General features: G+C 39.1%; 1 protein-coding gene across 1 annotated transcript in view; it reads left to right on the top strand.

Moving 5' to 3' along the window:
* DOCK8 (dedicator of cytokinesis 8) overlaps positions 1-27,116 on the top strand; it is a 91,175-nt gene that overhangs the window by 4,871 nt on the left and 59,188 nt on the right. The window contains exons 2-5 of the mRNA XM_058824262.1: positions 14,898-15,000; positions 19,697-19,872; positions 22,876-22,947; positions 26,250-26,373. Coding sequence (XP_058680245.1) covers positions 14,898-15,000; positions 19,697-19,872; positions 22,876-22,947; positions 26,250-26,373 — 475 coding nt within the window. The remainder of the gene's footprint in view (positions 1-14,897; positions 15,001-19,696; positions 19,873-22,875; positions 22,948-26,249; positions 26,374-27,116) is intronic.

Here is a 27,116-nt window from a genome sequence, read left to right as displayed (position 1 = left end):
GCCCACCCTGCTCTGGATGCAGCCCAGGACACGTGTGGCTCTCTGGGCCTTAAACACACATTGCTGGGTCACGTCCAGCTTTTCATTCATCAGTACCCTCAGTTCCTACTCTGGACGACTGTTCTCAGTCTCAACCACAGGTCTTGGTGGTTGCCTTAAACATGTTCAATGCCTTGCACTTGGCCTTTTTGAACTTCATCAGGTTCATATGAGCTCACTTCTCAAATCTGTCAGGGTCCCTTCCCTCTGGACAGATTCCTTCCATCAAGTGAATCAAGTGAAATACTCAGCTGGCTGGTGCACTCAGTCCCACCATGTATGTCATTAAGGAAGTTATTAAATAGAATTACTCCCTCCACCTACCCTCAAGGAACAGCTCTTATTACTTATTTCTGTTCTCTGGACATTGCACATTCACTGGAGCTCAAGCAAGAAAGCTCTCAAGCTAGTTCCTTTTCCAGCTAAGACTCCATCCAATTGGAGTAAGAGTCTTTTCAGTTTGGAGTAAGAAAACTGTGGGACACCATACAGAAACTCATGTGGGTAACACCAGTTGCTCTTCCCATGTCCACTGGTGTAGTCACTCCATTGTAGAAGGCCTCTAGATGGGTACAGCACAATCTGCCCTAGGTGAAGTCATGTTGGCTGTCTTTAATCACCTATCTGTATTCTATGTACAGTATAGCTTTCAGAAGAATCTGTTGCGTGACCTTACCAAGCACTGAGGTAAGGCTGACTAGCACTATTCCTGGATACCAGTTCTGTTTGCAAATCCTTTAATCTGGCTATAGGAAATAAATACTGGGGTATACAGAAATATCACTACACTTTTTTCATCTTTCATTCAATTTTTTCCATTTTTTCAGCTGACTACAACATGTGTTTCCTTTCAATTGTCCACAGCATTTATCTCCCATTTCTGGTTTACAGGGATATATTACAAACTGATCAAAGTATCTGCTCAATTCTTTCACAGAATCACACAATAATTGATGTTGGAAAGGACCTGAGACTATCTTGTTCAGCTCTTCTGTTCAAGAAGGGCCATTTAGACCTAGCTGCCTATGATCACGTCCAGTTGGACTTTGAAGGCCTCCAAGGAGGCAGACTCCACAATTTCTTTGAGCAACCTGTGCCAGGGCCCAGTCACCCTCATGGGAAAATTCAGGGCATGCCCATTGCCTCTAGTTCTGTCACTGAGAACCACTGAGAAAAGCCTGGCTCTGTGTTCTTTACTCTGTCCCCTTAGATATTTGTATAAATTTATAAGATCCACTCAAGCCTTCTCTTCTCTGAACAGTCCCAGCTGTCTCAGTCTTTCCCCACTGTAGAGACCCTGTGGTGCCTTCATCAGCTCAGTCACCCTTGGCTAGTCTCTCTACCATATATCCATGTCTCTCTTGTCCTGAGGTGCCCAGACTTGGGCAGAGAACTTAGGCATGTCTCACCAGCGTCGAGCAGAGGGCCAAGGATGAGCTCCTTCAACCTGCTGGCATAGTGCCTCTGCCCAGTGCACCCAGCATAACTTCTGGCTTTTTTGCAACCAGGACATATTGCTTACTCATGTTCAACTCTGTGGAACCAATGTAGTCATGGTCCTCTAGGACCTCTGATGCTTTTCTGCAAAGCTGTTTTCCAGCTAAGTACCTTCCAGCATATATAGGCGGATGAAAATGATCCAGGTGTAGGGCTTTGCACTTCTTGAACTTCACAACGTTTCCATCAGTCTATTTCTCCAGCCCACTGAGTTCCCTCTGAATGGCATGATCCTGTGCTGCATCAAGAATGTCATGCCACTGTCCTCCCACTTCTGTGTCATCAGTAAACTTGCTGAGGGTACATTCTGCCCTGTCATCCATATCATTAATTAAGATGTTAATCACAATTAGATCGAGTATTGACCCCTGAGTTTTACTGCTAGTTTATTCCCTCTAGCTAGACTTGCCATTGATCATCACCAACTGTTCAGGAAGTTTTCAGTCCAACACACTGTCTGCTCATCCAACTTATACTTCACCAGCTTTAGACATTATTCCTTTAGACAGATGAAGAACCCCCATGTCTTTACTCCAAGCTGTTTTTTCCTAGCTTGTGGCATCGTGCTTTTGGTGTCTTCTGGATTTTTATTCAGCATTAGGAATATATTGTACATGGCTCTAAAGCAGGTGAAGAGAGGAGAGAGAAGAGAGTGCTCTGCAACTTCATATGCTACTCATAAAGACTAGTCTCCACTGCAGCCTCTGCAGACAGATGCTTTACCTTCTACCTTCCCAATGTTTGAAATCAAGGCAGTTTGAGGGGGCAGAAAAGATAAAAAGGATTCGATACCATGGTTTCATCCCTGCTCTATCAGTTACAAGTGCTCACAGCATGTGAACAACTAAATAGTTACTAAAAGCCCCAGATGGCTCTTTCCCTAGGTATATTGACCTTTGTGTCATATTCTGGGACATTTTTACAAGTACTCCTCCACTAAAAGGGAGAGAAGTAAACTAGCAAAGGTGGATTGTAAATCGGTTACAGGAGTAAGCTGAAGAAAAAAGCAACATCATAGGCCTACATTGTGCCATAGGGTAATAATTGATATTTTTGTTTAAAATTCCTGTAACCATCTCCTCATTTTTTAAAGGTAAGATTATTCAGGATGATGTCTTTACTACATTTGGTAGCATAGTGTCCATCACAAAGACTAAAAGCCCCTTCCTCTGGCATACAAAAATTGCAACATTTCACGCCTAAAATATATGTAACTTTTAGGAAGTAGAGAAAAAATAGCAAGGAAATGTCCTCATAACTACTTTTCAGTGGGTACTGGTGCCTTTGGTTATTCATAGTGACTCTTGGTCACTGTGGGTAATCTTACTGATTACCCTTTCTGGAATCATCTGCCTGCCATACAATGAAGGTGATAGTAGCCACTTAAGTAGGAGGTTGATAACAAACATAGGCCCGCCCAGCCATATCTCTGTGAAAAATTACAAGTACAGGAAAGATAAGCTCCATAATACAAGTGTATATTTTATCAGCTATTAGGCAGCTGTAGAAACTGTGTCTTTTGCATGAACAGTTGGTCATGCAAGCAGAATACTGTTGTTACAGTTGAGACAGATGTTATTGACAGCTAGGAAACTCTCTAACTGCAGACTTGATACTCAAATAGAGTTTTAAATATAGCCATCTATTTTCTTTTATTGTTGCTTAAGCATAGTATTATACAGCACTTACATATCTGTGCAATCACTGAACTCAGGTGTAATAATTCCTGTTACATAATTAGAGTAATGGGATTTTTGCTTTTTATCTCGGAGATGACTGCTCGGCTTGAAAGAGACTTTAAGCTCTGAGCAGAAAAGCTCAGGAAAGCATTTTAACATGATTTTTTCAGATCTTATGTCCCTCAAGACTTCAGACATATACATGCAAGGTGAAGCCTAGCCCAGAATTTACGATGAGGTTCTTTTTTATATATATATTGTCAAGGAATTCCAAAGCTTACCAAAGGAAAATGTAGATGCAAATAAGAAACATCTTTATGTCCACCAAGTGCTGTGTATGAATATTTCTTATTCATTGTTCCAAACAATTGTCACTTTCAAACATGAAGTGAAAACCAGCAAGAAAGAAATATTTTATACCTTCTACCATTTTCAGGTTTTATGGTCATTAAAAATTACAGTTAATGAGCACGATTCTATATGATTGTCCTTTTATTCCTGTTCTGACTTGACTATTTTTTAAATTTGATTTGAGGAACCCATACCAGACTTTACCATTGTCTGTAGCAGTAGAAAAAAGGGTAGTCTGTGAATGTGCTCATCTGATAACACAATTACACTAAAAGTTTGCCACTGTAAATGCAGTTACAGAAAAATAGGCCCAGGTCTAACCAGCTCTTGGGCCAAGTTCACACAAAAAGTCCCTAATACCTTTCCTCGTAGTTTTGTAGAATTATACTTGCACATGATAAATCACAGTTTTCTTAGCCTTAGTAATAATGGAGATCTTTTAGAAGGGAGTCAGCAGACCTGGACTCAATATTATTATTTTTCCCTAAAGTCGAGCAAACTGAATTAGATAAAAGCATGTATTATCTCAGTTTTTACATTATCTGATCCTCACAAAGATAATAGTAGCAAGATGTCATGTTTAGAACATTGAGTAAAATGTAACATTTCTCCGGCTTGAAATTTTCCAGATATTTTGGTTTGTAATTTATTGTATGAAATGTCTTGCATAATCCACATATGTTTGTAAGAGTGTGTAATAATGAAATTTGTACATGTAAAGACAACCAGCAGATACAAAAATATATTAATTTTAACAATAGCTTTTAATATATGCCAAATTCTGTGAACACTTTTATTTTTAAGAGTGTGAGCAAAAGATCCAGCTTTCAAACATATCTTAGATACTGCTTTGGTTCCTGCTGAAATCGAATCAAAATTCCCTGTTTTAGAAATAGCAGTACCTCTTCATGTGCTTGTAAGTTGGCCAATGTTTTTTTTAGGCATTTTAGTAAATATCCTACTTTTTCTAGTTCAACTTAGCTCTAAAGAAAACAAAGTTGCTCTAAGAAGTAACTGGGCAAAAAAACCCTCATGTTTTTCCATAACAGAAAAGTCATACTGAAACTCCACAAATCTCTGTTCTTAGGAAATGAGGGGCCAAAATATTAATGCAAATTATTTTCCAGTTCTGTCCAGTTAGCCTTATTTCCTCCTCTGGCCTTTCCTATACTCAGTACGAAAGACCCTTTTATGAATATATTATGAATTTATTTGAAGTTGATAGCAACATTTTCTGCTGGTTGATAAAAATATAAACTTTGACCTTGATACATAAAATAAAAACCACCCTATAGGATCAAAAAGAAAATTTTGCCTTGAATAAGATGTACATAGTCTTTATTTTAATATTATTTGTTATTGTTGTTAATGTCTGACTTTTTCACTTAGTATCAATAATTGTTTTTTAGTAAAAAGGTGAAAACAAAGCACAATCTTGGTACAGGATTTACAAAATTATTAGTATTACAGTAGCATTTTCTTAGTGAAGCCTTTTGGATACTCAGACAATACACATTAGCTGGAATATAGGTCTTGCACTTATTTCATAATTACTTTGTCATGAATTGGTGGAGCAATGTGCAGACAAAACAAAAATCTAGAGGAGTAAACTAACATTATTATATTACTTTTAAATCACAGTATAAGGAGGGGATGGCTTATACATTATCATTCTTATTGTAAAGAATGTAAGCTTTCGGAAGACTTCTAAACAGTTTAGCAAAAAAAAAAAAAAAAGAAAAAAAAAGAAAAATAAAAAGAAATAAAGCTATGCCCTAGCTACAGTTTTGTAATGTAATATAGATCTGTGTGTCTCTTGGAGGCTGTAGGGGCATATTTGTTAAAATGTGTCCTTAGACAAACTGAGGTTAATCCATTCAGAACGAAAACTTTGTGTACATATTGCTGTGTGCTGGTGGATATTAAGGCAATGGGGACAACAAAAAAATTCTGGTGTTATACACATATTTATCTTCTGTCAGCATCATTATTTAGCATCAAATGAGATATTCATTACAAATTCTCTATTGCATATATAAAATACCACAACCAGTCTAAGTCTACAATAGGATGGCAGATGACATTGAATTATACTTTCTGCTTTCCAGGAGGTACCACTAAATTATCACGTAAAACCTCACACCTAAAACCATTTTCATTGCAAGAGTCAGCCAGTCAACAATGTATACACATGGTCTTCTCAAAAGTTATTTCATAGCTATTCCTATTATCCATGCAGCAATTAAAAACTGTATAAAAACATTGTTCATCAGGAGCAAATCATGGTTTTTTGGTTTATTTGCATGGCCAGGATTAGAAAATTATTTTTATCAGTGCTCATGTCTCTTCCCGAGGGAGAAGCAGCAAAACAGAAAGGCAGAGAAAAATCTTCACTGAATAAATATCATACATGACCGGGGAAAGAAATAAAAATTGAACTCTCGCCCATTTTGTAATAAGCTGACAGCATAGTGAAGTTAACAGTTTCCTCGTCTAGATTTTTTTCTTTCTTCCCACACCATCCCGTGTAAGAAGATTGTTGTTAGTCTTCAACCATCTTGAATAGGATCTTTATTGCTTTAGCTGATATAGAGTCTTAATGTGGTAGACCCCAACGTGGGTGTGCGCCAGAGGGTGTAGAGCCTACCTTGGTGTAGTGTTGGGAATTTGACTAGAGACTGGAAAAGTACAAGGCCGTGGCTAATTCCAAGTCCTGCACCTGCAAGATAGCGTGTCCTTGTGCCTAGCTGGGTATGATAGCAACAGTGGACAGAGAGACGTGGGAAAGAGAGAATCTAGGCCCAAAGGAATGAGGAAGAGCTGATGTTGTAGTGTGGCCAATGGACGGTGTAAATTACAGAATATTCATAAGCTTATTACTTGCTGTATAAGTGTCTGATGCTCTCTTCAATAAATGGAACTTGCTTATCACTCATATTGAATGTCTGAGTCTCCCCTCACTGACAAATGGCTTGACCCCAACAAAGGCCTCATTCTGCGACAGTGTAGAGCCAGCAAGGAAGGAGCAGCAGTTCAGATCGACCACTGCTGTAAACAGTGACTAACAAAGTGGAGCTCTGGTGCCTTAAGGACTAATTAGAAACTTAGAAGAAAAACAGGCAGTGCCACTTGCACTAAGAACAGGAGATCCAAGTGAGATTCCCATATTTGCTAGTTAAAGATCTGGATCATTGCCCAAAACTTTGTGTGTCTTTGCGTGTGGGAGTGAAAGACAGCGGTAGGTATTTGTTACATTTTTCTCTTCTAGAGCTTTTTAGTTGCTTGTTTTCAGTTGTAACTAGAGTAGTTTCATCTTAGGCTCAGAAAAGAACAAAAGCTAGCTGTGAATTTTCTTTTTCAGTGTCAGATGAAAGGGATTATTCTTCAGGGTAACCAAGACTGAATATTTAACCGGTTGAGTAAAAGTTGTCACTATTTTTTTAATGATTCTGCTATTCATATACATTTAAGTGTGAATGTGTCTGTCTTTGGGGATAGTTCTTGTACTTTCTATTTATTTATTTATTTTCATATTTCCTTGCTGTCTAATTGCATACGCAGCCCTTGCAAAAGACAACTTCAGTCTGCTGGAAGGGATTGTAAGGTTGTTAAGGATTACCCTTTCTCCTTCCCTTCTAATAGTAAGTAACTTTGGAGAACTTCAACCAGTAGGCATATGAAGCATACTTTTAAAATTAGGTCTTTTCTTAGGAGGTTTCTGGTTTTCAGTTAATAGATGAACTTTAAAGCTGATCTCTTTCACTTTTATTTTTCATTGGTTTTTCTCTGTTTAAATTTTCATATTATATACATACTAAAAAATACCCATTGTACCTGCTTTTAAATTACATATTTCAAAGACATATGTCATTGAGCAGAATTTACAGTGAAACTGCAAAACCTGCTTTATGCATTATAAGCATTAATATAATTTTAATTATAGAACCAGCAATGTTCAGCCATAGATCTCACATATGTTAGAGGAAGAAAATAAATGCCTGGTTTATCTTCCTTTCCTTCCTTTCCTGGGCCCTCATCTGGGCCCAACTAATAACCCAAATCTCCAAGCTTACAATCCTTCAAGGAGCTCTGTCCTGAGAAACATTCCAGAATCTGACCTCCAAGATTAATTTAATTTTAAGAACCTCCCGGTGTAGTCTATTACTTTGGTTACACTGTTAATATATTATGCAAACAATGCTTTGCATTGGAGAGTATTTGTGAAATACAGACTATGTCTCAGCTGTTTGCTAGCAATTGCTGGATGTTTATATCTACCTGTGGGACAGACACTGCTGAAATTGAGATTGAGAAGCACCAGTTTGGGGTTTGGGTTTTGTTTTGGTTGGTTGTTTCTGTTTGGCTACCCTGTAGTCCTGTGTCTGGGTGGATCAGGAAGTCTGGTGAGTTCCAGCCTTTTCAAGAATTGCACCAGATTGTATGATTGTATGCCATCATCATTCAGGGCCCAAGACATCACAGAGTGGAAAAATTAGCTCAAATTTATATTATTTTGCTCTGATGCTGTGGTTCAGCCAAGGACCTAAAATCCAGAAAATCCATAGTGTGTTGTCATCTGCCATCTTTGTACAGGTTTATGTTGGAGAATTTTGCTCAGACATGGCTTGAAGGAAAAAAGGCCATGAAAATATACAGCTGATTGAAAAGTAAAAAGCAGCTGTGAACAGCAAATTTCTCAGACACATTCATGTAAACAGAAAAGTTCTCAAGCTTGTTTTTTGATAACAAGTAAGTGCCTTGTCCTTGAGTAGTGATAAGAGGGCAGAGTAGCAGACATAGAAGCCTTGAGAGCAGTTAGTAACAAGATGAGAAAGACAAGTTTTAGTCTCAATGAGAGACCACGAGTGTTGAAAGCAAAGGGAGGGGTTGGTGTGTAGTCTGTAGCCAATGATGAGCTCGGGTTTTGCAGTGTATATGAGCTCGATTAGCACTGTTGTAGAAGTGTGCATGCTAGATCAATAAATCAAAGTTCGATGCTGACCAATTAAGGTGGGTCAGCTCCCTTCGCTTCATCAGGTTTACACTATCTTTCTACATGCATGTTGACAAACTGAATTCAGCAGTGACCTTTGTGGAAAAGTCTTCACCAAATCTACACTTTTGTTTTCTTTTGTTTTGTTTTTCAGCTAATGAAAAGGAACAGCTATCAATATAAGTGATCAGTACAGCTATTAACACTGCTGAATCCCACTGGTCTTTGGAAGGGTTGCAGTTGCTCAGATGCTGTTTTCCAAGTAATTGAGGGACATCACAAATGGCCTCTTGACACTAGGCAATCACGAGATGGCTGCTTAGAATCACAGAATGGTTTGGGCCAGAAAGTACCTTAAAGGTCATCTACATCCAGTTGTCCCCTTCATGGACTGAGACATCTTTCAATAGGCACAGTTGCTCAAAGCCCCATGCAATATGTCCTTTAACACTTCCAAAGTCAGGGCATCCATAACTTCTCTGAGCAACCTGTTCCAGTACCTCACCATCCTCTGTGTAAAGAATTTCTTCCCAAGATCTAATCTAAATCTCTCCTCTATAAGTTTACAACCATTGCCCCTTTGTCAAATCCTTATTTGTCTGTAGAAAAAGTCACACTCCCTCTTTTTGACATGTTCCATGCAGGTAGTAAAAGGCTGTGATGAGGTCTCCCCGAGACTTCTCCAGGCTGAACAACCCCAGGTGTCTCAGCCTTTGCAGGAGAGCTCCTGCAGTCCTCTGGTCCTCGTGACTCTCCTCTGGACCTGCTACAACAGGTCCATGTTTATCGTGTCCTGAGGTGTAAGAACCCATGTCCAGATGGGCTCTTCCGGTCCAATCCAGCTAGCTATGGACCCCAGCCCACACCATCTTATATGGACAAAAGGCAAAAGACGAGAAGCGCTCTTCTCCACATAGGGACAAATGTCCTTGTTTATTTCCAGGTAGAAAAGAGAAACCCAGGTGGAAAAGAGCCCACATGGAAAAGAGGCCTGGCCAGCTACCTCTAGGGGGTTTTAAGAACTGGGAAAAGGGGCTGGAGGAGAGGGACTACAGCCAATGGTAGAGAAGTGAAGAGGGGTGAAGGGAAGGGTAAGGGAAAAACCATGTGTGAGGAAAAAAACATGTAATAAGACATAAACCATTCAGTGCAATATAAAGGCTACTCAGTGCAAATCTCCAATCACCCAGTGCAAAACAACAACTAAATAACTATTTAGTGCAGTACAACACTGAGGACCCCAGTCCTGGACTCAGTACCCCAGGCAGGTTGCAGAAGAGCAGAGTAGAGAGGCCAAATCCCCCTCCCTCAGCCTACTGGCCACAGTTCTTTGGATGCAGCACAGGATGCAGTTGACTTTTTATGCTGTGGGCACACACTGCTGGGTCGCATCCAGCTTTTCATCCAGGAGAATCCCCAGGCCCTTCTCCACAGGGCTCTCAATGAGTTCTTCTCCCAGTCTGTACTCATATCTGGGACTGCCCTGGCCCAGGGGCAGCACTTCACACTTGGACTTGTTGAACCACATGAGGTTCCCATGGGCACACTGCTAAGGTTTGTCCAGAGATGCATCCCTCTGGATGGCGTCCCTTCCTTCTGTTGTGTTACCTGTATTGCTCAGCTTTGTGTCATCTGCAAACCTGATGAAGGTGCACTCAATGTCACTGCTGATGTCACTGGGGAAGACATGGATGACCAACAGTCCCCAGACAGAGCCCTGAGGAACACCACTCCTCACCAGCCTCCACCTGGAGGGTTCACAAGAGCCACTGACAGCAACTCGCTGGCTATGTCCATCCAGCAAATTCCTTATTCACTAAATAGTACATAGTACACCAATCATAGTACATCCATCCATAGCACATCCATCATAGCCATGCCTCTCAAATTTGGAGATAAGCTGTCACATGGGATAATGTCACAGAAACCTAGGTACATGACATCAGTAAGTCTTTTGTTGTTGACCTTTGCAGACACTTCATCATACAGGGCCACCAGGCTGGTCAGGCACAATTTGTCCTTAGTAAAGCTGCGCTGGCTGCCTTGGATCACCTCCTTGTCTTTCATGTGCCTTAACACTGAGGATGAGGATGTGCCCCATGATTTCCCAGCCACAGAGGTGATGCTCAACAGTCTGTAGTTGCCTCTGTGCTCCTTCTTTCTCCTCTTTTTAAAAATGAGAACGTTTTCCTTTTTTCAGTTAACCAGGATTTTACCTGACCACCAGGCCTTTTCAAATATAATGGAGAATGGCTTGGCCACAACACCAGCCAGCTTCTCAGGCCACTTTTAGTGTCCTGCTGCTGTTGCAGTGGGAATTTTCATCCAAATACTTTACTAGAGCTTTCTTGTTTCAATTTAAGCACATTACTTATTCTTCTTCCCTCTAGGGATATGAACTGTTCACCATTTTCTTTACTTATTGCTATCTTCTATGTAGTCAAGGACAACTGCTGTCTCCTGTCAATCTCCCTTTTTGTGACACAACCAGTTTTTTCAGTCTTTTCTCCTGGGTCATCCTTGCAATATTTTTAGCCATCTGATGGCTCTCTTTTGAAGCCTATTAAAATTGATTGCATCTTACTCTGTGTTGTTATAAGTGTGTACATCAGCCCAAATATGTCTCATTGACTTCTATGAACAGAAATAGGATCTGTTTCTCCTCACTGTGGTAGTTTTATTGGTAAGTGTCCCAGTATACTATGTATACTATCTCAGTGTCTCTTCTGTGATATGGCTATTTTTTTTTTTTTGACAGTTAATTTCATTTTTTGTATTTCTGCAGTTGTTTTTTTTTCCTAAGTTTAGAGGTTTGCATTCATTTTCTTGACTCTAGCTCTGTGTGTGCTGATTTCAGACTGTTTCTAAAATACGTATATTCCTCCTGGGTTGATGCAATCCCCAGATTTTAGTCCTATGTTACCCTATATCCATGCTGTAAAATAAAGTATCGACTGGAATTAGATTGAGGAAAAATTAAATTGCTTCTCATAGTAAAATTTCCTTGCAATTGTCTTTTGAACCAATGATGACTATGCCTTGAATATGCTGTATTAACCAGCTGTGAGCTCTTTTGGAAACAGCTGTGATGATTCCATCCAGCTGCTCTCTCTGCTTATGGGAATATCATGAGGGACAGTATCAAGAGCCTCACTGAGCCAGTTAAACCATCACAGAAGAGCATAAGATTGGTTTTATGTGACTGCCCTTAGATAAATTCATATTGTCTGTTCATCACCTCCTAATAATCGCCAATAACATACCAATAATTGTGAAACTTTTTAGACCAGAATTTACTGCAGTCCATATTTTCTAGTTGCCCTCCATACACTTCATCATCAGACTGTTAATAAACAGGCATGTCTAAGGTGATGCACATTTTAAAGTTAAGTCCAATTTCATGGTTTCCTTGCTTCAACTGAATGAAAACCACAGAACTTTTTCTCAGATTTGTCAGTGACTGCTTTGCATTTATCCTTAACCACTTGCCTTCTTTCCTTCTTTTTAACACATAGATAGACCATTGTTGCTGTCAAGTATGACTGTAAAGCTCTCCTCAGAATCACACAGGCCTGCTGTACAGACAAGGACGGTAAAAATAAGCCAGGCATAGATTGACTGCAGCCTCTATGAAAGCTAAGACATGACATGCACTAAATGACTGTTAACAGCATTTTCCTGAGGGTTCACCAGTAGTGCCCAAGGCAGCTCTTTGATCAGGAAACAGGCATGTCTCAGACAACAGCCATTCTGGCATTATCAAAGAGCCGTCTAGTAGTACCTCTGTTTCCACCTTAGTTCTCAAGTTTTCAAAAGTCTCTGTGCAGATCCCTGACTGTTACACCCACCTTTCCTCCACACTGGCCTGATTAACTTGTGCTTTTGGTTCTTTTAGCAATTGGAACTCTCCTTAATCTAATCCTAGCAATTCTAGGCAATAATTTCTGAGTTGGTTGAAACAAATTTTGCTGTCTTCTCTTCTTCTTACTGTACTTTCTCCTTTTAATCACTGCAAAACTGTGAAGTCAGTCAAATGAACTATTCTTACCTGATAGTTGCCATTACGGATTACAAGGTTTGTCATACATTGGACTGATTTAGTTTGCAAGTTCTTTCTATTGGTGAGACACTGGAACTAATTGATGACAATGATCTTGAGAACTGTATTTGCTCTCAATTAGCTACATTTGCCCAGGCTTTTATAAGACAGCAAATTTGGCCCCTCATACATATGTGTGCTTCCTCTTGTACTGAAAATTCATATAATTTCCTCTTTGAAGCATATGATAACCGTATATGGGATGTAATTTAAAGATGTCTTATATCATTGTTTACTGCAGCAACTTCTGCTATAGACTGCAACAGTCTGCCTCTGCTGCTACCTCTACCATTTCCATCAGTAATAGATACTTTGGCATGGGGTAGAAACTGACTTAGTCTGCAGTAAAATGATAATTTTGGATAATTTAAGTTTTGTACATGCATTCATTATCAGAGATTATTTGTAGTGGGAAATTGAGTAACAATAACCCTGATATACAAGAAGCTTTTGTGGTAATCACATATCCTCTGAGCAGAGAGAGACACAGCTGTCCCAGGATTTTCCTGGGAAACTGTGAAAAGCTGTGAGAAAGCTCAGAGAAAGGATTAAAACTATTATTATCTCTCTGTAACTGCTGTTTATAGATATGGTTCTTCGGAGTGTGCTATTCATAGTTCACCAATAGTGTGAGAGAAGATTCCTAAAGGCCAATCAGGTCTTAGGTCCACCATTGTTTCTATAAGAACTGTAGATTTCTAATAAATAAGTGCCTTTTCATGCCTTCTGATGATGGTGTATCTGTATCATCTTTGTGTGTCCCTAATACACTGTCGTTGATATCTTTTCTTTCTAAAATAGGTCAAAGATAATCTACAAAGTGCACAGACTGTCACTTTCCCTTCATGGCTTCTTGCTTATGTAATCATTAAATAACCTTTAAAAGGTCTTGGTTTTCAGTTTTGGAGTACCACTGATGAGTAGGAAACCCTCTTCCAAATGGATCTCTTCACTTTCTCTATAATGATGGCTTTGTTCTGTCTGTGCTTGCTGCTGACGTAACATTGGAGCAGCATTACACTCATACTGTCAAGGCCTTTTGACCTAAAAACAACTACTCTCATGCATGCAACTTTTATTTTCTAAATCTAATCCAATACGTTGAATACCTTCTGTCAGGTGCCTGTTGCTTTACATGAACAGAAACCTATTAAGTGAAATTCAGGGTTTCATCATGCTCAAAAAAGCTGTAGTAAGTGTCACAGAATAGGTACAGTAGTCATAGGCATCAAGAGGCCACAAAGGAGAAAAAGTGCAGACAAAACTGTCCTGTGGAATTTGTTAATTTTAAGATGCCTATTAATGCTTACTTAAGTTGAAAGAGTCTCATGTGGAAGGGAGTGTCTTCTTGCCTCTGTGTTTTCTTTTTTCCCATTTGACTGCCCTGGTGGGCTGCAAGCTATTATTTTTACTTGGAATCTGCTCTACTGCCTCTTGTTTTAAAAATATTGTCCTGAACCCTTATGGTGAAATATAGTGTAGGTGTTTTGTTACCATTTCATGGCTGATTATTCTTAAACTGATTCTGATTATTCTTAAACTGATTCTGATTATTCTAAGTCATATTATTCTAAGCTGATTATTCTAAGTCATATTAACTATTAATTGATTATTTTCCATGAAAAATCACCAAGCTACTCTGCCATATTTTCAGACTGTGTGCATTATCACCCTGAGATTTCTGAAGAATTCAGTTCTGAGGTCTCTCTACTTCCATAGCAATCAGTTACTTAGCACTTACTAAGTTTTTTCCTTAAATGTTTAGCTGATACAGTAAGCAGATTTTTTAATTCCCTCTTTGGTTTGCCTTGGACTTTTTACAATAAATTGCATTCGTAGTGTAAGTATCCCTTGATCAATAAAGTATTTGCTTATGTAATGTTCATTTTTCTTTCTCTACTTTATTAATGTATTTTTGCTTTGCAGATGTGAATCCGCAAGTAATGCTATGAAGGTTGCAGTCACACTTTACTTCAGGCCAAGGTTATTCTTTCTTGCACAGCATTTCCCAGTGGTGAGGGTTGCAAAAATCTGTTGGAAGAGTGACAGAATCTTAGTTATATAGGACTGCAAATGTTTTATGAGATTTGCATCAACTGCAAACCAAGAAGAGCCTAGATCATTATAAATATATATTTCTAAACACCAAGACTGGAGACCAAATCGACTAAATGCTGGCATTTGGAATTTTGTAAAGGGATAATTGTAATTATAAGGATTTTTCTCTGCTTAATTAAAGGCACTCGTCTGCAGAAATAAGAAAGCAATTTACTGTTCAACCAGGATTTGCACAGTCCTGTCAACGAAGCTTAAGTACCCCTGGCTTTTCTACATTTAATCTGGTAAGTTCTGTGTTTATTGTCTTTACACAGGTTTGGTATGTACATTGCTTAATTGTTTTAGGGTAAATTAAATGATCTTTTAAGTTGTCTTGCATTTCACTGGCTTCTACCTGAAACTGTTAAAAATACTCTCTGGTGAGCTGTGGGATCTCAGCACCTCAGGACTGATGTGCCGAGTCACCGAGACCACCCTTGGGGGGCTCGGAGGTCCTGGAATGTTGCCAGAAGTGTCTGGTGGCTGGACTTTGATCCTGCACAGGAGACGACACCTGTATGAGGATGGGAGGATCTCACTGGGGTAAATGGTGAAGGGATAAGTTAATTAGAGTGTAAGACACAGGGTTTAAGATTTTTGTACAGGGGGGTCTAGAGAAGTAAGACGGAGGAATTGGGGCATGTCCTGTCCTTCTTCTTCTTCTTCTTCTTAGCCTCCATCTTCTGTGGTGATGTTGGCACTTTGGGATTGGTTATTACTAAAGGTGTACTGGTCAATAAGGGTAAAAGGTATTGGGGGAAATAGGTAAATATTGTATACGTAGTTTTGAGTATAAAGACAGGTGACCGCCCTGGGGGCTCTCAGTGTGCTCATGGCTGGCTTGCTGTGCAGACCTCTGTCGGGCCGAGAGAAAATCTTTTAGATAAAAAACTAATAAACACTGAAGACCGAGAAAAAAACTGAAGCCTCTTCTCGTCCTTTGGCACGTGGGCTGCCCAAGGCCATCCCGAGCCTTCCCGGGTCATCAAAACAGCCGAGAAACCAACAGTGAGCTGAGGAAATTATGCCTTTGAGAGACATGAGAATGTTCCTTGGAGCCTGAAATAGATAATCCTTCTACATATTAATATGAATCAAATTTAATTAGTAAGTGTTGGAGTATATTACATTCTTTCCCTGATGGAAACATTCAACAATTTCTTCAAGTAAATGCTTTGAGTGGTAGTCCTTCTTCCCCCAGTTTTATATACCGAGCATGATTTCGTGTGCCTGATATATCCTGTGGTCAGATGCGGTCACCTGTTCTGGCTGTGTCCTCTCCCAGCCTCTTGTACATCCCGTCTCTTTGCTGGTGGGGTGGTATGAGGAGCAGAAAAGGCCTTGGATTCTTGTAAGCATTGCTCACCAATAATGAAAACAAACTTCATTATCAACACTGTTTCCAGCACAAATCCAAAACATAGCCCCATAATATTTACTATGAAGAAAAATCAACTGTATTCATGCCAAAACCACCACAGATCAATGAATAAAGACAAAAAATACCCAGAAAAGTACAGGCTCAAAAAGCTCAACTTAATACAGTTTCCAGACCCAGCAGCCGGGGCAACATGCCGGCTGTTTTTCAGTGCTGTAGAATGTGCGTGTTAAGTGAGAAATGCTGCATGTCCCAATTGACATAGACATAATTGAGTCAACTGTTATGTGTCTCCAAATCATCTTCAGCCTTCCATATGTAATCACCCTCTAAAGAAGTCAGATCATATGACAGTGCCCTTATGACAAAGGGAAAAAATGCCAGATCTTTTTATTGCCTTTCAGGAAGATGAGTATTCTGCAAACATACTATACCATAAAAGAAACTGATTATGATTTTGACCCCTCTCCTTTTAATTTCTGATTATTTTTGTGACGTCTGATAATTAGAAGCAGCAAGAGTCTTTGTGCACCAATGATTGTGAAAATCTAGATGCAAGTGGTTGCTTCCTGTGTCAGGGCCTCCTGCCACTACTCACTTCCTTAATTTGAGGCACTGTGATCTTTAACTTGTTCCTTGTGGTTACTCAGCCTGACGAGGCCAGGTCCCTTCTTCTGCACGCAGACAACCGCTTCTGCTACCAAAAACCTTGGTAGCATTTCAGTTACCAAGTGTTATGCCGTAGCTGCCATTTTGTGTGTGCTGTCACTGTCTACATGCCTCTAATTCATCATCCTTAAAAAAGGTATGTTTGCAGTAATGGTTTCTGGCATTTTCTGTCGAAAATCGTTTTGCACGTTTTTATGATATGCAAAAAGGAGCGCTGGCTTCTTATTTAAGCCATTTTCTGTGTTTCCTTTGAAAAGCTGCACCAGTTGTTAAGGAGATCATTTCCCTCCACCTGCATTTACTTTTTACACTACCTTTTTTTACATTTGTGTTGTCTAATTTACAATAGTCAAAAGCACATATTTCTAATAATTAAAGGTTATTGTTACTTCTGAAAGGAAGTGTAATGGTTAACTAAAAATTAGATTGAATTAGGCAAAACTATTTTGCATGCAAAACATTGTATCTTCAGCAACTGAAAAGATGTAGTGCACCTTTATATACTTTATGCTGTGTTTTACTTTAATCTTCTGTGAATTACTTTTTCTATAAGATCAAAATATATGTAATATATATTTATATTTATTACATATTATTTCTTTATTTAGATGTAAAAATTGCTATACAGACCTATTTATATATCTATATATTAACATGCTATGATTTACCCACTGACAGTACAGTAAATGACCTTCAACCATATTATGCCAGTAATTAATAAAAAAAAAATAGCAAATAAGGTTTATTGTTTACTCATCACTTTTGATCTGGCATTTTCAGCACTACACTGGGTGCAAACCAGAGATAGTGCTTAAATGAAAAGCCAGCAGAGTATTTTTTTTCCACTGACTGCCTTATAATTTGATGGACTTGCTGGTAATGTTAAGTTTTCCTTTTGGCTAAAAAGAGCAAAGACAGGGAAAGACTTTTCCCAGAGAAATTTTTGGTAATTTAGTCGATGCCTTAAATGTACAGGCAGAGGAGTGTTTATGCATAAACCAATATAGTTTCCCTTTAAAAGAGGAACCTGAGGTAGAGGGTGGTACTTGGTTGGGTTCAAAGGTCTCTACTAAAATATTTGCAGGAGTATTTAGCACATATGTGATTTTTTTCAGAAGTTTAAACTGGTTAGCAGCTCCTAGGTGTTTCCAGCACATTTCTTCCAAATATGCTTAACTTTCTGCAAGATATTTCTGGATTTTTTTAATCTGAAAAACTTCCTCAAGTATATGTCCAGAACTAAAATGGTTCCAAAGCTTGCATTTACTAATTATTGTTTTTAACACATCTTCTTTTCTACTGGGGCTGATGCAGCATATTAAGTTCAGAGCCATTTTAGTTCAAAGTTACTGGAGCTTTGCCATTTTTGAGTCTCAATGTGTGTTTCATAAATTGAGAAATTTCTCATTGTCCCATTGAGCTAAAATCCCTGATGTTGTAGAGACAATGATGGTGTCACTGGAGTCACTTCATGCTCTGGTGAAATTCCAGTTGACTTCCATGAAAGCCTTGCATGAGCAGGCCTCAGCATTAATATGAGGGAAGACTTGCTTATTTTGACACACAGGTTTTTACACTGGAGTATAAGGAGGATAGCTTAAGAACACATTGGATGAGACAATAGGCAGAATATCATGGAATATAAAGGCGTGTTGATACCAGGGACATTGGAAGCCTTCTTTTCCCCACAATGCATCAGCAGCACCACAGATGTATTTTTTGCTGGCAGCTTCAGAAGACAGCCTTGTGAAACATATCTGGGCTAATCAGTGCAATGCAATCCTTGGCCTTTACAGAAAGGAGGATTTATTAGCTGGTTTTTCTAGAATTCTTCCTCATAGTAAATAAGTTATTCCAGTGCTATTATTCTAATGCTGCAACTAATTTTCTTCACTTTTACAGTGATGAGGTGTCACCAACCTTTCTGGAACACACAGAAAATAAACTATAGATTTTTCTAAAGCTGTAGTTTTTAGATCTACTTTTTACTTGTCAAGAAAATCAATGATAAAAGATTCTAGTCTCTGTACTTAACTGGACAAATATTGCATTTCCCAAAGACATACAGAGTATTTTTATTTGTTACATGACAAGTAAAATAATTTTCAGTTTTAATACATGAAGTTACATTTATTTGTATGTAGAACATCTCTAGGTGCCTAATCAAACTAGTTTCTGCCTCTGTTTTTGACACTAAACAGATAAAAAGCATGCTAAGTCGTACAGCTTGTAGTTGTTTAACTTTTTTCTGAATGGACCTTCTGTTTAAGAATGGCTAATTAAATATAATGAGATACAACTGCTGTCTATCAAGGTGCAATGCAGTGCACTGTAGAAATGGGAAATATCTATGGTTTGCAGTAATAACTTTAGTAGTTCCATGTAATCTTTTGCAAAAGCACTGTACAAACCCTTGAAAAATACAATAAACTAAGAACTCCAATAATACAGAATCCAGTAATATTCAGAGATGAAAAATAGTATTTTTTTATGATTTTGAGTATATATTGTCCTCAATTTTGTTTGCAGTTGAAAGGACAGAGCATTTCTATTAGTGTTTTTCAGGCACAGTGCCTCAAATGAGTGCATCTTCATGATGGCAGCAACTACAGCACTAACTGCAGTCCTTAGCTCTGTAACTTGGAGTAACTTCCAAGACTTGGCCTTGTTACTCCTAGTGTGTTTTGTCTGCTGTCTCCTGCCCATTAGCATTGCCTGTCACTGCTGTTTTGTTCATCTCCCCTATATCCTTGTTTCTAGATTAGAAGTTTAGATGTTTGTTTCTGATGTGTAATAAAGAATGGGAATTACAATAGGCAAATAAATAAGCCTAAATTACACTATCAAGAAGAACCTTCTGTTGCTAAAATAAATGCTTCTTTATTTCTCATTAGCCTTCATTTTATGATGCAGTAGACCCAGTAGATTTTGAAGGCTTCCTGATGACGCAGCTGAACAACTTGAACTTAGATCTAGCACAAGAACTTGGGGATTTTCCAGAAGATGATTTGGATGTTGTCTTTACACCTAAAGAGTGCAGGACTTTGCAACCCTCTATGCCAGAAGATGGGTAAGGAAAGTTTCTCTCCCTCCAAAATGCTGCAAAAATATTTAACTTAGTTTTGAATTGTTAAAAATGGTTTTGAAGATGTTGATCCAACATCACTCTGCCACCCATCCAGCCAGTACACAGTTGAACTTCAAATGTTTGAACTTTGCCACTGGCTCTTTTAGGCTTGTCTGCACACTTAAAATTATGCAAGTTTTTACACAGCTTCCTTGGTAGCGGCACAAGTGAGGTAGGCATCGACAGGAAGACGAGTAAAGAAGGACAGGAGGATAGTATGAAACATAATTTTTGTAGCTGCAATGCCAGAGATAAAAGTTTATTCTGATCATGTAACAACAACAGTATTGAGTTTTTTGGGTTTTTTGCCAGCTGTGTGTTACATGGCATTGATCAGATCACTAAGAATCTCTTTCTCAGTACCTGTCTTGCATAAATGGGAGGAAATGGTTCATACTTCACAAGGTTTGGGAAGGGGAATAAGTGTTAATTTCTAGTGTAGAAGTCACATGTGGTTTTAGGCTGATATTGAAGAAATAATTACCCTGTTTTAAACAGCTTATATAGGTAGCTTGTGGTGATACTGGTGCTCAATGGTCCTGCAAATATTTAAGCTGGTTTGAAAAACAGGCATGCTATGAACAAAAGCATTTTTCAGAATGAGAAAATTCATCAGGGAGTTTTCTGATGTGTTATTAGAAAGGCTATGCAATGTATACAAAATACACCTCAGAGACTGTTTCACTATAAATGGTACCTTTAGGTAGAACTCCAAAGACCTGTTGAGTTTTGCAAGGAATAATGGTGAGATAATATGAAGTCAGCACCATTTAGTCCCAAACTGCTACATCAGCAGAGATGGCTAACTATATAGTGTGTTTGGCATGGAGGCTGGCTCCTTACAGCGTATCCAGGAAATGAACAGCACAGGCTATATTCAGTGCTGTGCTGAACTGCCACGCTGAGGGACAAATTGGCTTCATTTATGTTGTCTTTGCTCACAGGGTAGACCTGCATCCCTCTCTGTTCCTGAAAAAGTTGATACATGCTGCTCTAATTTTTACCAGCCAGCTGTTCAAACTAGAGCCCTATGTAACAGAAATATTTGTTCAGTGTTTTCTGCCCGACACACCAAATACAATGAGGCTAAGAGGGAAGCACAGCTTGTGCAATTTTTGCCAGCTGTAGACTAGTTGAAAATCCTCTCTCTAAGCAAGGTTTCAGTCAGCAAGATTCTTCTTGGCCCAGTGCTTTTCTCAAGAAGGAGAATAAAGATAGATGTAGAGATGAGATGCCATGCTAGGTTACCTGAGAACTCTTTGAATCACACAGCTTCTAATATTTTCACAACACGTGATTTTCAATTGAAGTTATTTATAGAAAAGTCCCAGTCTTTACAAGCTATTCTTGTTTTTTCTGTGGATTTGAGAGAGAATCGATGTGGGAGACAATGAATGGGATTTTTTGCTTGAAGTAACCTTTTATTTAAACAATGGACAAAAATATTGAAATAATTATTCAACGTTTGAAATTACATCTAAAATAAGGCCATTTCTTACCTATTTCCACGGTTACTTCCCACCATGCCTGATGTTTAAAACAGCAGTTATTTATTTGTTTTTCCAGTAGAAGACCATGCAGGCTCATGCTGTAGAATCAGTTTTAAGCCTGATTTGCACCACAAAGTTATTACGTTATATATTATGTTCTATAAGGAGTCTGTGACAAAGCTCAAATAGTCAATACCAACAAATGTGCTTTCAGCAGATTTTTTTACAGCAGCTTGCCACTTAGCCATTCACATTGATATAATTGATATTGGTGTTTTTATAGAAAATCCTGATCAAGAGTGCCAGGATGTGTTAGGGATGAGAACACAGCAGGGGCATGAACCAAGGATGGGCCTGCAGGCAGTGCAGTCTTTGATCTTTCTGTGTGCAGAGAACAGGAAACAGGTACCACCGACCAAACTGGGTTAATGTGCTGCCTGCCAGCAAACACACCTCCCACCTGATGCAGAGGCAGGAGCCACCAGAGGCAGGGGCACTCGACAGCCTGGCATCAGCCAAGGCTCTGTCCCACCGTGCACACACAAACCCAAAAAAGCTGTTAGCCAGCCTCGGTAACCAGCTGCAAATCTCTCAGGAGTTCTATGTGGAAAGTGTTAAAAATCATCATACCTTTCACCTGTTCCTGTATTGAATGTGTATCCTACCTACTCTTTTACTCACTTGGATTGGAGAATGCTACAAATTATTTTGGAACAGGTCATTAAAATTTTTAAGAATGGGCACAGGGGAATTATGCCATAGCATCATGATGTGAAGTTCATGGGACATTGGCTGAAAGACCTGTAGTTCCAAATAGTATCCAGGCTATCAAGGAGCACTGACAACCCCCTTCATTAAAGGAGACTTATTTGGAAAAGAGAAAATGAAATTATAAGGTATTCTTAGAACTTAAAGTTTTATTATCCTATCTGATTAGAAGCTTTTTAAGCTTCAAGTTCTAAACTTTAAGTTCTAAAGGGGGTCCCTTTTTAAGATTTTCTTTGTTTCTGTGAGAAGAGAAAATTGCACATACATAAAAACTCGGTATTTGCAAGAGTCCAGGAGTTGAGGCCTCTAAAAAAATATTTCTATATCTTGAGACTTGTTATCAAGTTTTGAAAATCAGTAGGTTGGTTATGTTGTGTAATTTATTTAATTTTACTGTATTTTATAGCAATGTCACTCTTATATTTATAAATAGATAGTGTAGGAAGTGGTTACCTCTTCTCTGTTAAATGTATGCTTGTATGTTTATCAGAACAGTACCAAAAACCTGCATAAGGGAATTCATGCAGTACAGAGGATTTTTTTTTAAACCTCAAACAATAGTTTAGCAGTAAAATAAATACACAGGAGAGGACTAACAGAGAGGCCTTTATCTGACTAGCATGTTTAGATAAATTTATTTGTCCTGAAAGTGTGACTTAGGAGCTGAAATATGTTGCTTTTTCCACAGGGTTGAACTGGACTCACACGTCAAAGACTGTGTTCAGACTTACACCCGTGAGTGGCTGATTGTGAACCGAAAGTAAGGAAGATAAAACTAAATAAAATAAAAAGTACATTTCATCTTACTTATCAGAGAGGAGATGCTTGCTCTTACAAGTAATCCTAAATTATTATGATTTTAGTCAGTGATTGAAGATAAGAACTGACTTTTCAGTAGTATAAATAACCATATTGTTTTGTTTGAGATGGTGTGCATTGCCAAATACTGTAGCATCTGCTTCTTAATTCAGGCTGTAAACGGATGAGAAGTTGATGGGAAGAAATTCACATCAACCCTCTGTAGTGATGATTTCTCTTAGTCAGGAAAACTAATACTGTTTGATCCCACTAAAAGGAAAGATAACAGTGATAAAGATTATATTTGCATGCTTTTAACCTATTCATGCCCTGAAAATTCAATATGATTTGATTTCCAAATGTGTCTGAAAACTCAAGGATTATGGTCTTTCCCAGCAGTGACTGAGTGTCTTCATAGGATTATCTGTGTTATACCCAAATTTACTATTTTATATCAGTAAATGATTTCTGCACTTGAGCTCAGTGTAATTCAACACAGAGAGCTGGGCCTGTAGTCATTATAAGTGCTTCATTTCCTTTAGTCTAGTTCATTATATTTTTTTTTTATTTTATTTTATTCTGTCCTATACTGTTTCATATGTAAAATGCAAAGGGGACTCTCATTCAGTGCTCTCTGTTGCAGGATGTCTGTTCCCAGACTCTTAGGGGAGTCTGTGGGATGTCTTGCCTCCTTCCCCATCACCTCATGCTGTTCTTCAGAAAGAGGTTTTTGGAGCCCTGTTTTGTCCATAGCACTTCCTCTTCATCCACTCCTGCACTCATGCCCAGCTCTTGAAAAGCAGAAAGAGCAGCAGGTGGTGGAGTGCTGACACATTTGCTGCAATTTTGTTGTGCCTCTTCACTCACCCTTGTTACTCTCTGTTTTTCTGATTTACATCAACAGCCAGTGCCTTATGGGTTTACAGTGGTGATTGCAGAGGAATTTGCACTGTTTAACTGTGCAGCTTGTGCTCCTCAGTGGTGCAGCTGCTGGGGCTTATTAAGAGACTTCCTCCAGGGGTGCTGATGAAACTGAATTCTCAGAACTGCTCTGCAGTGAGTCACTAAAAGTAGGCTAGTGGGTTTTGTTGGCTCTCCTCCCTCACCACTCAGAGCAGAGGCACTAGCTCTTTCACACAGTGCTGCTCTGTATGCTGTAAAGAGCCAGTGTGCAGCTTTGTTTGAGCACAGGAGAAGGGAGTAAGCAGTAAAGTAGGTGAAGTGAAAAATAGAACATGGCTATTTTTGCATTTCTGTGTGCTGGTAGAAGTGTGAATGGAGCCATAGAAACATACATATGTGGAAAGTTTTGCTGAGTGTTTTACTGTTTCATTGATTCGGGTGAGGTAAATTTGCATTCAAAATCTTTATTGAGCAGTTGACTCTGTGGTAAACATGATGGTGGACTCTGCCAGAGAGCTGAGCTTTGGTAGCTTTGGCTAACAATGCAAGCAAGTTATTAAAATTGCAAAGAACAAACCACTACCAAATATGCTGCAGTGTCACATAATCCAGTGATAGATTGATATTGGGAATCTCATGTTATGCTTGGACAGGTTTTTTTTCTTTTAAAAAAAGTGTGAGCAGAAGAAAAGATTTCAAGAGAAAAATGAGAAAAAAGTAATTGTTTCCATTGTTTTGAGGAAGGCTGGAAAAACTGTAGCTGCCTACTTGAGAGATGTTATAGAAGAGGTTGCTAAATACATTGTCTGGTGAGCTATGGGTGAGACAAGTGTGTGAGTGACTTTGATCCACTCATGAATGCGAAGGTTCAGAACAGGAGATTGAGGAGTCTGCAGTGGGTGGCATGAGCAGAGGTTATTCTCAGGCCCCAGGGTAGAGAGGTATGTGGCAGAAAAGCTGAGCACAGCTGGAGTCCATGTGGCCTTGCAGGAGGCTGAATGGGTAGCTTGTTCCTGTGCCTATTTCTCCTTTCAGTTGTCCTTTGGGTTTTTTCCTCATCTCATTTTCTTAATTCAGTGTGTGCCCATTAAATTGACATGTGTATTAAAACCATGGTTTGCCACTTGGTGAGCTTTAATTGCTATAATGCTTTTCAAAATAAATAAGTGGTATAAATAAATATTCCGGGAGTAGTTACGGGGAAAGGCATCTTTAGGGTAGTTTTCACACCACAGGGAAAATGTGAACTCAGGTACATAAATTTCCTCCATTAATCATTTGTTTGCCACCAGAGGCAGTGAAAAAAAAATCTATACAACAAGATTCTTACACGTCTTAAAGTCATGCAGAATTTCTGCCTTCCATTCTGGATAATTACAGTGGTTCCGAAACAAGGTCACATCCAAGGAGAGCTGGGATTGTCTTTTTATGACCAGTTTTCATTGCAGTGAACTGGCAAACGATTAAAATGCAAACAATTAAAATTAAAACACATCAGAGCATATAATTCAGTTACTCCCAAAATGTAATAAAAAGGTGTCTCCCTGATCAATAATTGCTTATTGTGTCTTCTTTATGAAAGTATTCAGATGCTCAGTCATTTCTTTGGGAGTATCACAGAAAGGAAAATGAATGAAGCAGGATGTTGTAAATAAGGAGATTGATTACAAAAAAGACCATCACAGGATTTAGCAAATTGCATACTAAAGTGAAAGAAACAGAGCTCTGGATGCATCTAACACCTTTTTTTCAGGGTACCTGCTGTTTTTTTTTCAAGCTGCCTCAAAAAAAAGTAACTTGAAATTTGAGAAGAATTTTTCAAAGCTGCCAACCTGAAGGGTTACATTGGCACACAGAAATAGCCCTCTTCAAAACCAGGCGTTTTTCTAGAAGTTGTAGATTGTTGCATGGAAATAGCTTGGGATACTAGTTAGGTCCAGGATAAGAGCAGCAAAAGATTTGATGTATATAATTGAAGAGGCCAGCCAAGAGATAAGTGATCCTGATCCGTGTTCTTAAGGTCACTGAAATAATCACCATGTCTGATGAGGAGATCAGACCAGATTTTGTACCTAGGATAGGTTTTCCTGCTGTCTCAGACCTATACTCTGTAGAAAAATTATCTGAATTATCTTTTTTTCCTTTTAAACTGTTCTTAATATACATTATAGAGTCACAATGGTGCATAAAAACATGTTAAAGTTGTGAAAGTTGTCAGGTTTTACATAGAAGCTGTGCTACACTGCTTTTTGCAGAACAATCTTTTCAGTTTTTAAATAATTTTTAATTTGTCTTTTCTGTTTTATTTTCCCTTAACACCTCCTCATGTTATCCTGACCTTCTTGGGCTTCTCCATAAAAGAAATCAAGGGAATTCAGATACTTGTAGCCTGAAAAACAAGGGATCCCGAAAAGATTTTCACAAAACGCTTCAAAAACAAACATTTGAATCAGAAACATTGGATTCTGGCGATGCAACTTTTCAGGTACATTTTCTTCACTTTGGAAACGTAATCAAATACAGCAGCTTCACTCAAAAGAAGCATGTGGTGTAACCTCCCCCTGAGTGTTGTATACAGTTTTGGTCACTGCTGTATAAGAGAGACAGAAAGCCATCGGAGAGCATGCAAAGGATGGACACAAAGCTGGTGAAGGGCCTTGTGGTGGAGCCGTATGAGAAGGGTCTGAGGTCGTTTGGTCTGTTCAGCCTGAAGAAGAGGACACTGAGGGGACACCTCATTGCAGTTCACCTTTTCCTTGCAAGGGGAAGAGGAGGGGCAGGTACTGATCACTCTGTGGTGACCAGTGACAGGACCTGAGGAAATGGCCTGAAGTTGTGCCAGGGGAGGTTTAGGCTGGATATCAGGAAAAGGTTCTTCACCCAGAGAGTGGCTGAGCACTAGAACAGGCTCCCCAGGGAAGTGGCCACAGCACCAAGCCTGACAGAGTTCAAGAACCGTTTGGTCAATGGTCTCAGGCACATGGTGTGATTCTTGGGGATGGTCCTGTGCATGGCCAGGAGCTGGACTCTGTGATCCTAGTGGATCCCTTCCAACTCAGCATATTCTGTGATTCTGTGATGTGTGATGGCATCAGGCAGAGCACCATGCTGGCCATTAGGCTTCATGGCAGAGGAGGCATTAAAATCCCCTCTGCCAGCTCACCAAGAGCCATTCTGTGACACCCTGATGCCCAAGCCACACCTTGCCACTTTCCTGTTTTCCAGCAG

The sequence above is a fragment of the Ammospiza caudacuta genome, chromosome Z (assembly GCF_027887145.1).
Source record: "Ammospiza caudacuta isolate bAmmCau1 chromosome Z, bAmmCau1.pri, whole genome shotgun sequence".
In the NCBI taxonomy this organism is placed as follows: Eukaryota; Metazoa; Chordata; class Aves; order Passeriformes; family Passerellidae; genus Ammospiza; species Ammospiza caudacuta.
The sequence above is the reverse complement of the archived record's forward strand: the minus strand, read 5'-3'. Positions and strand labels throughout refer to the sequence as shown.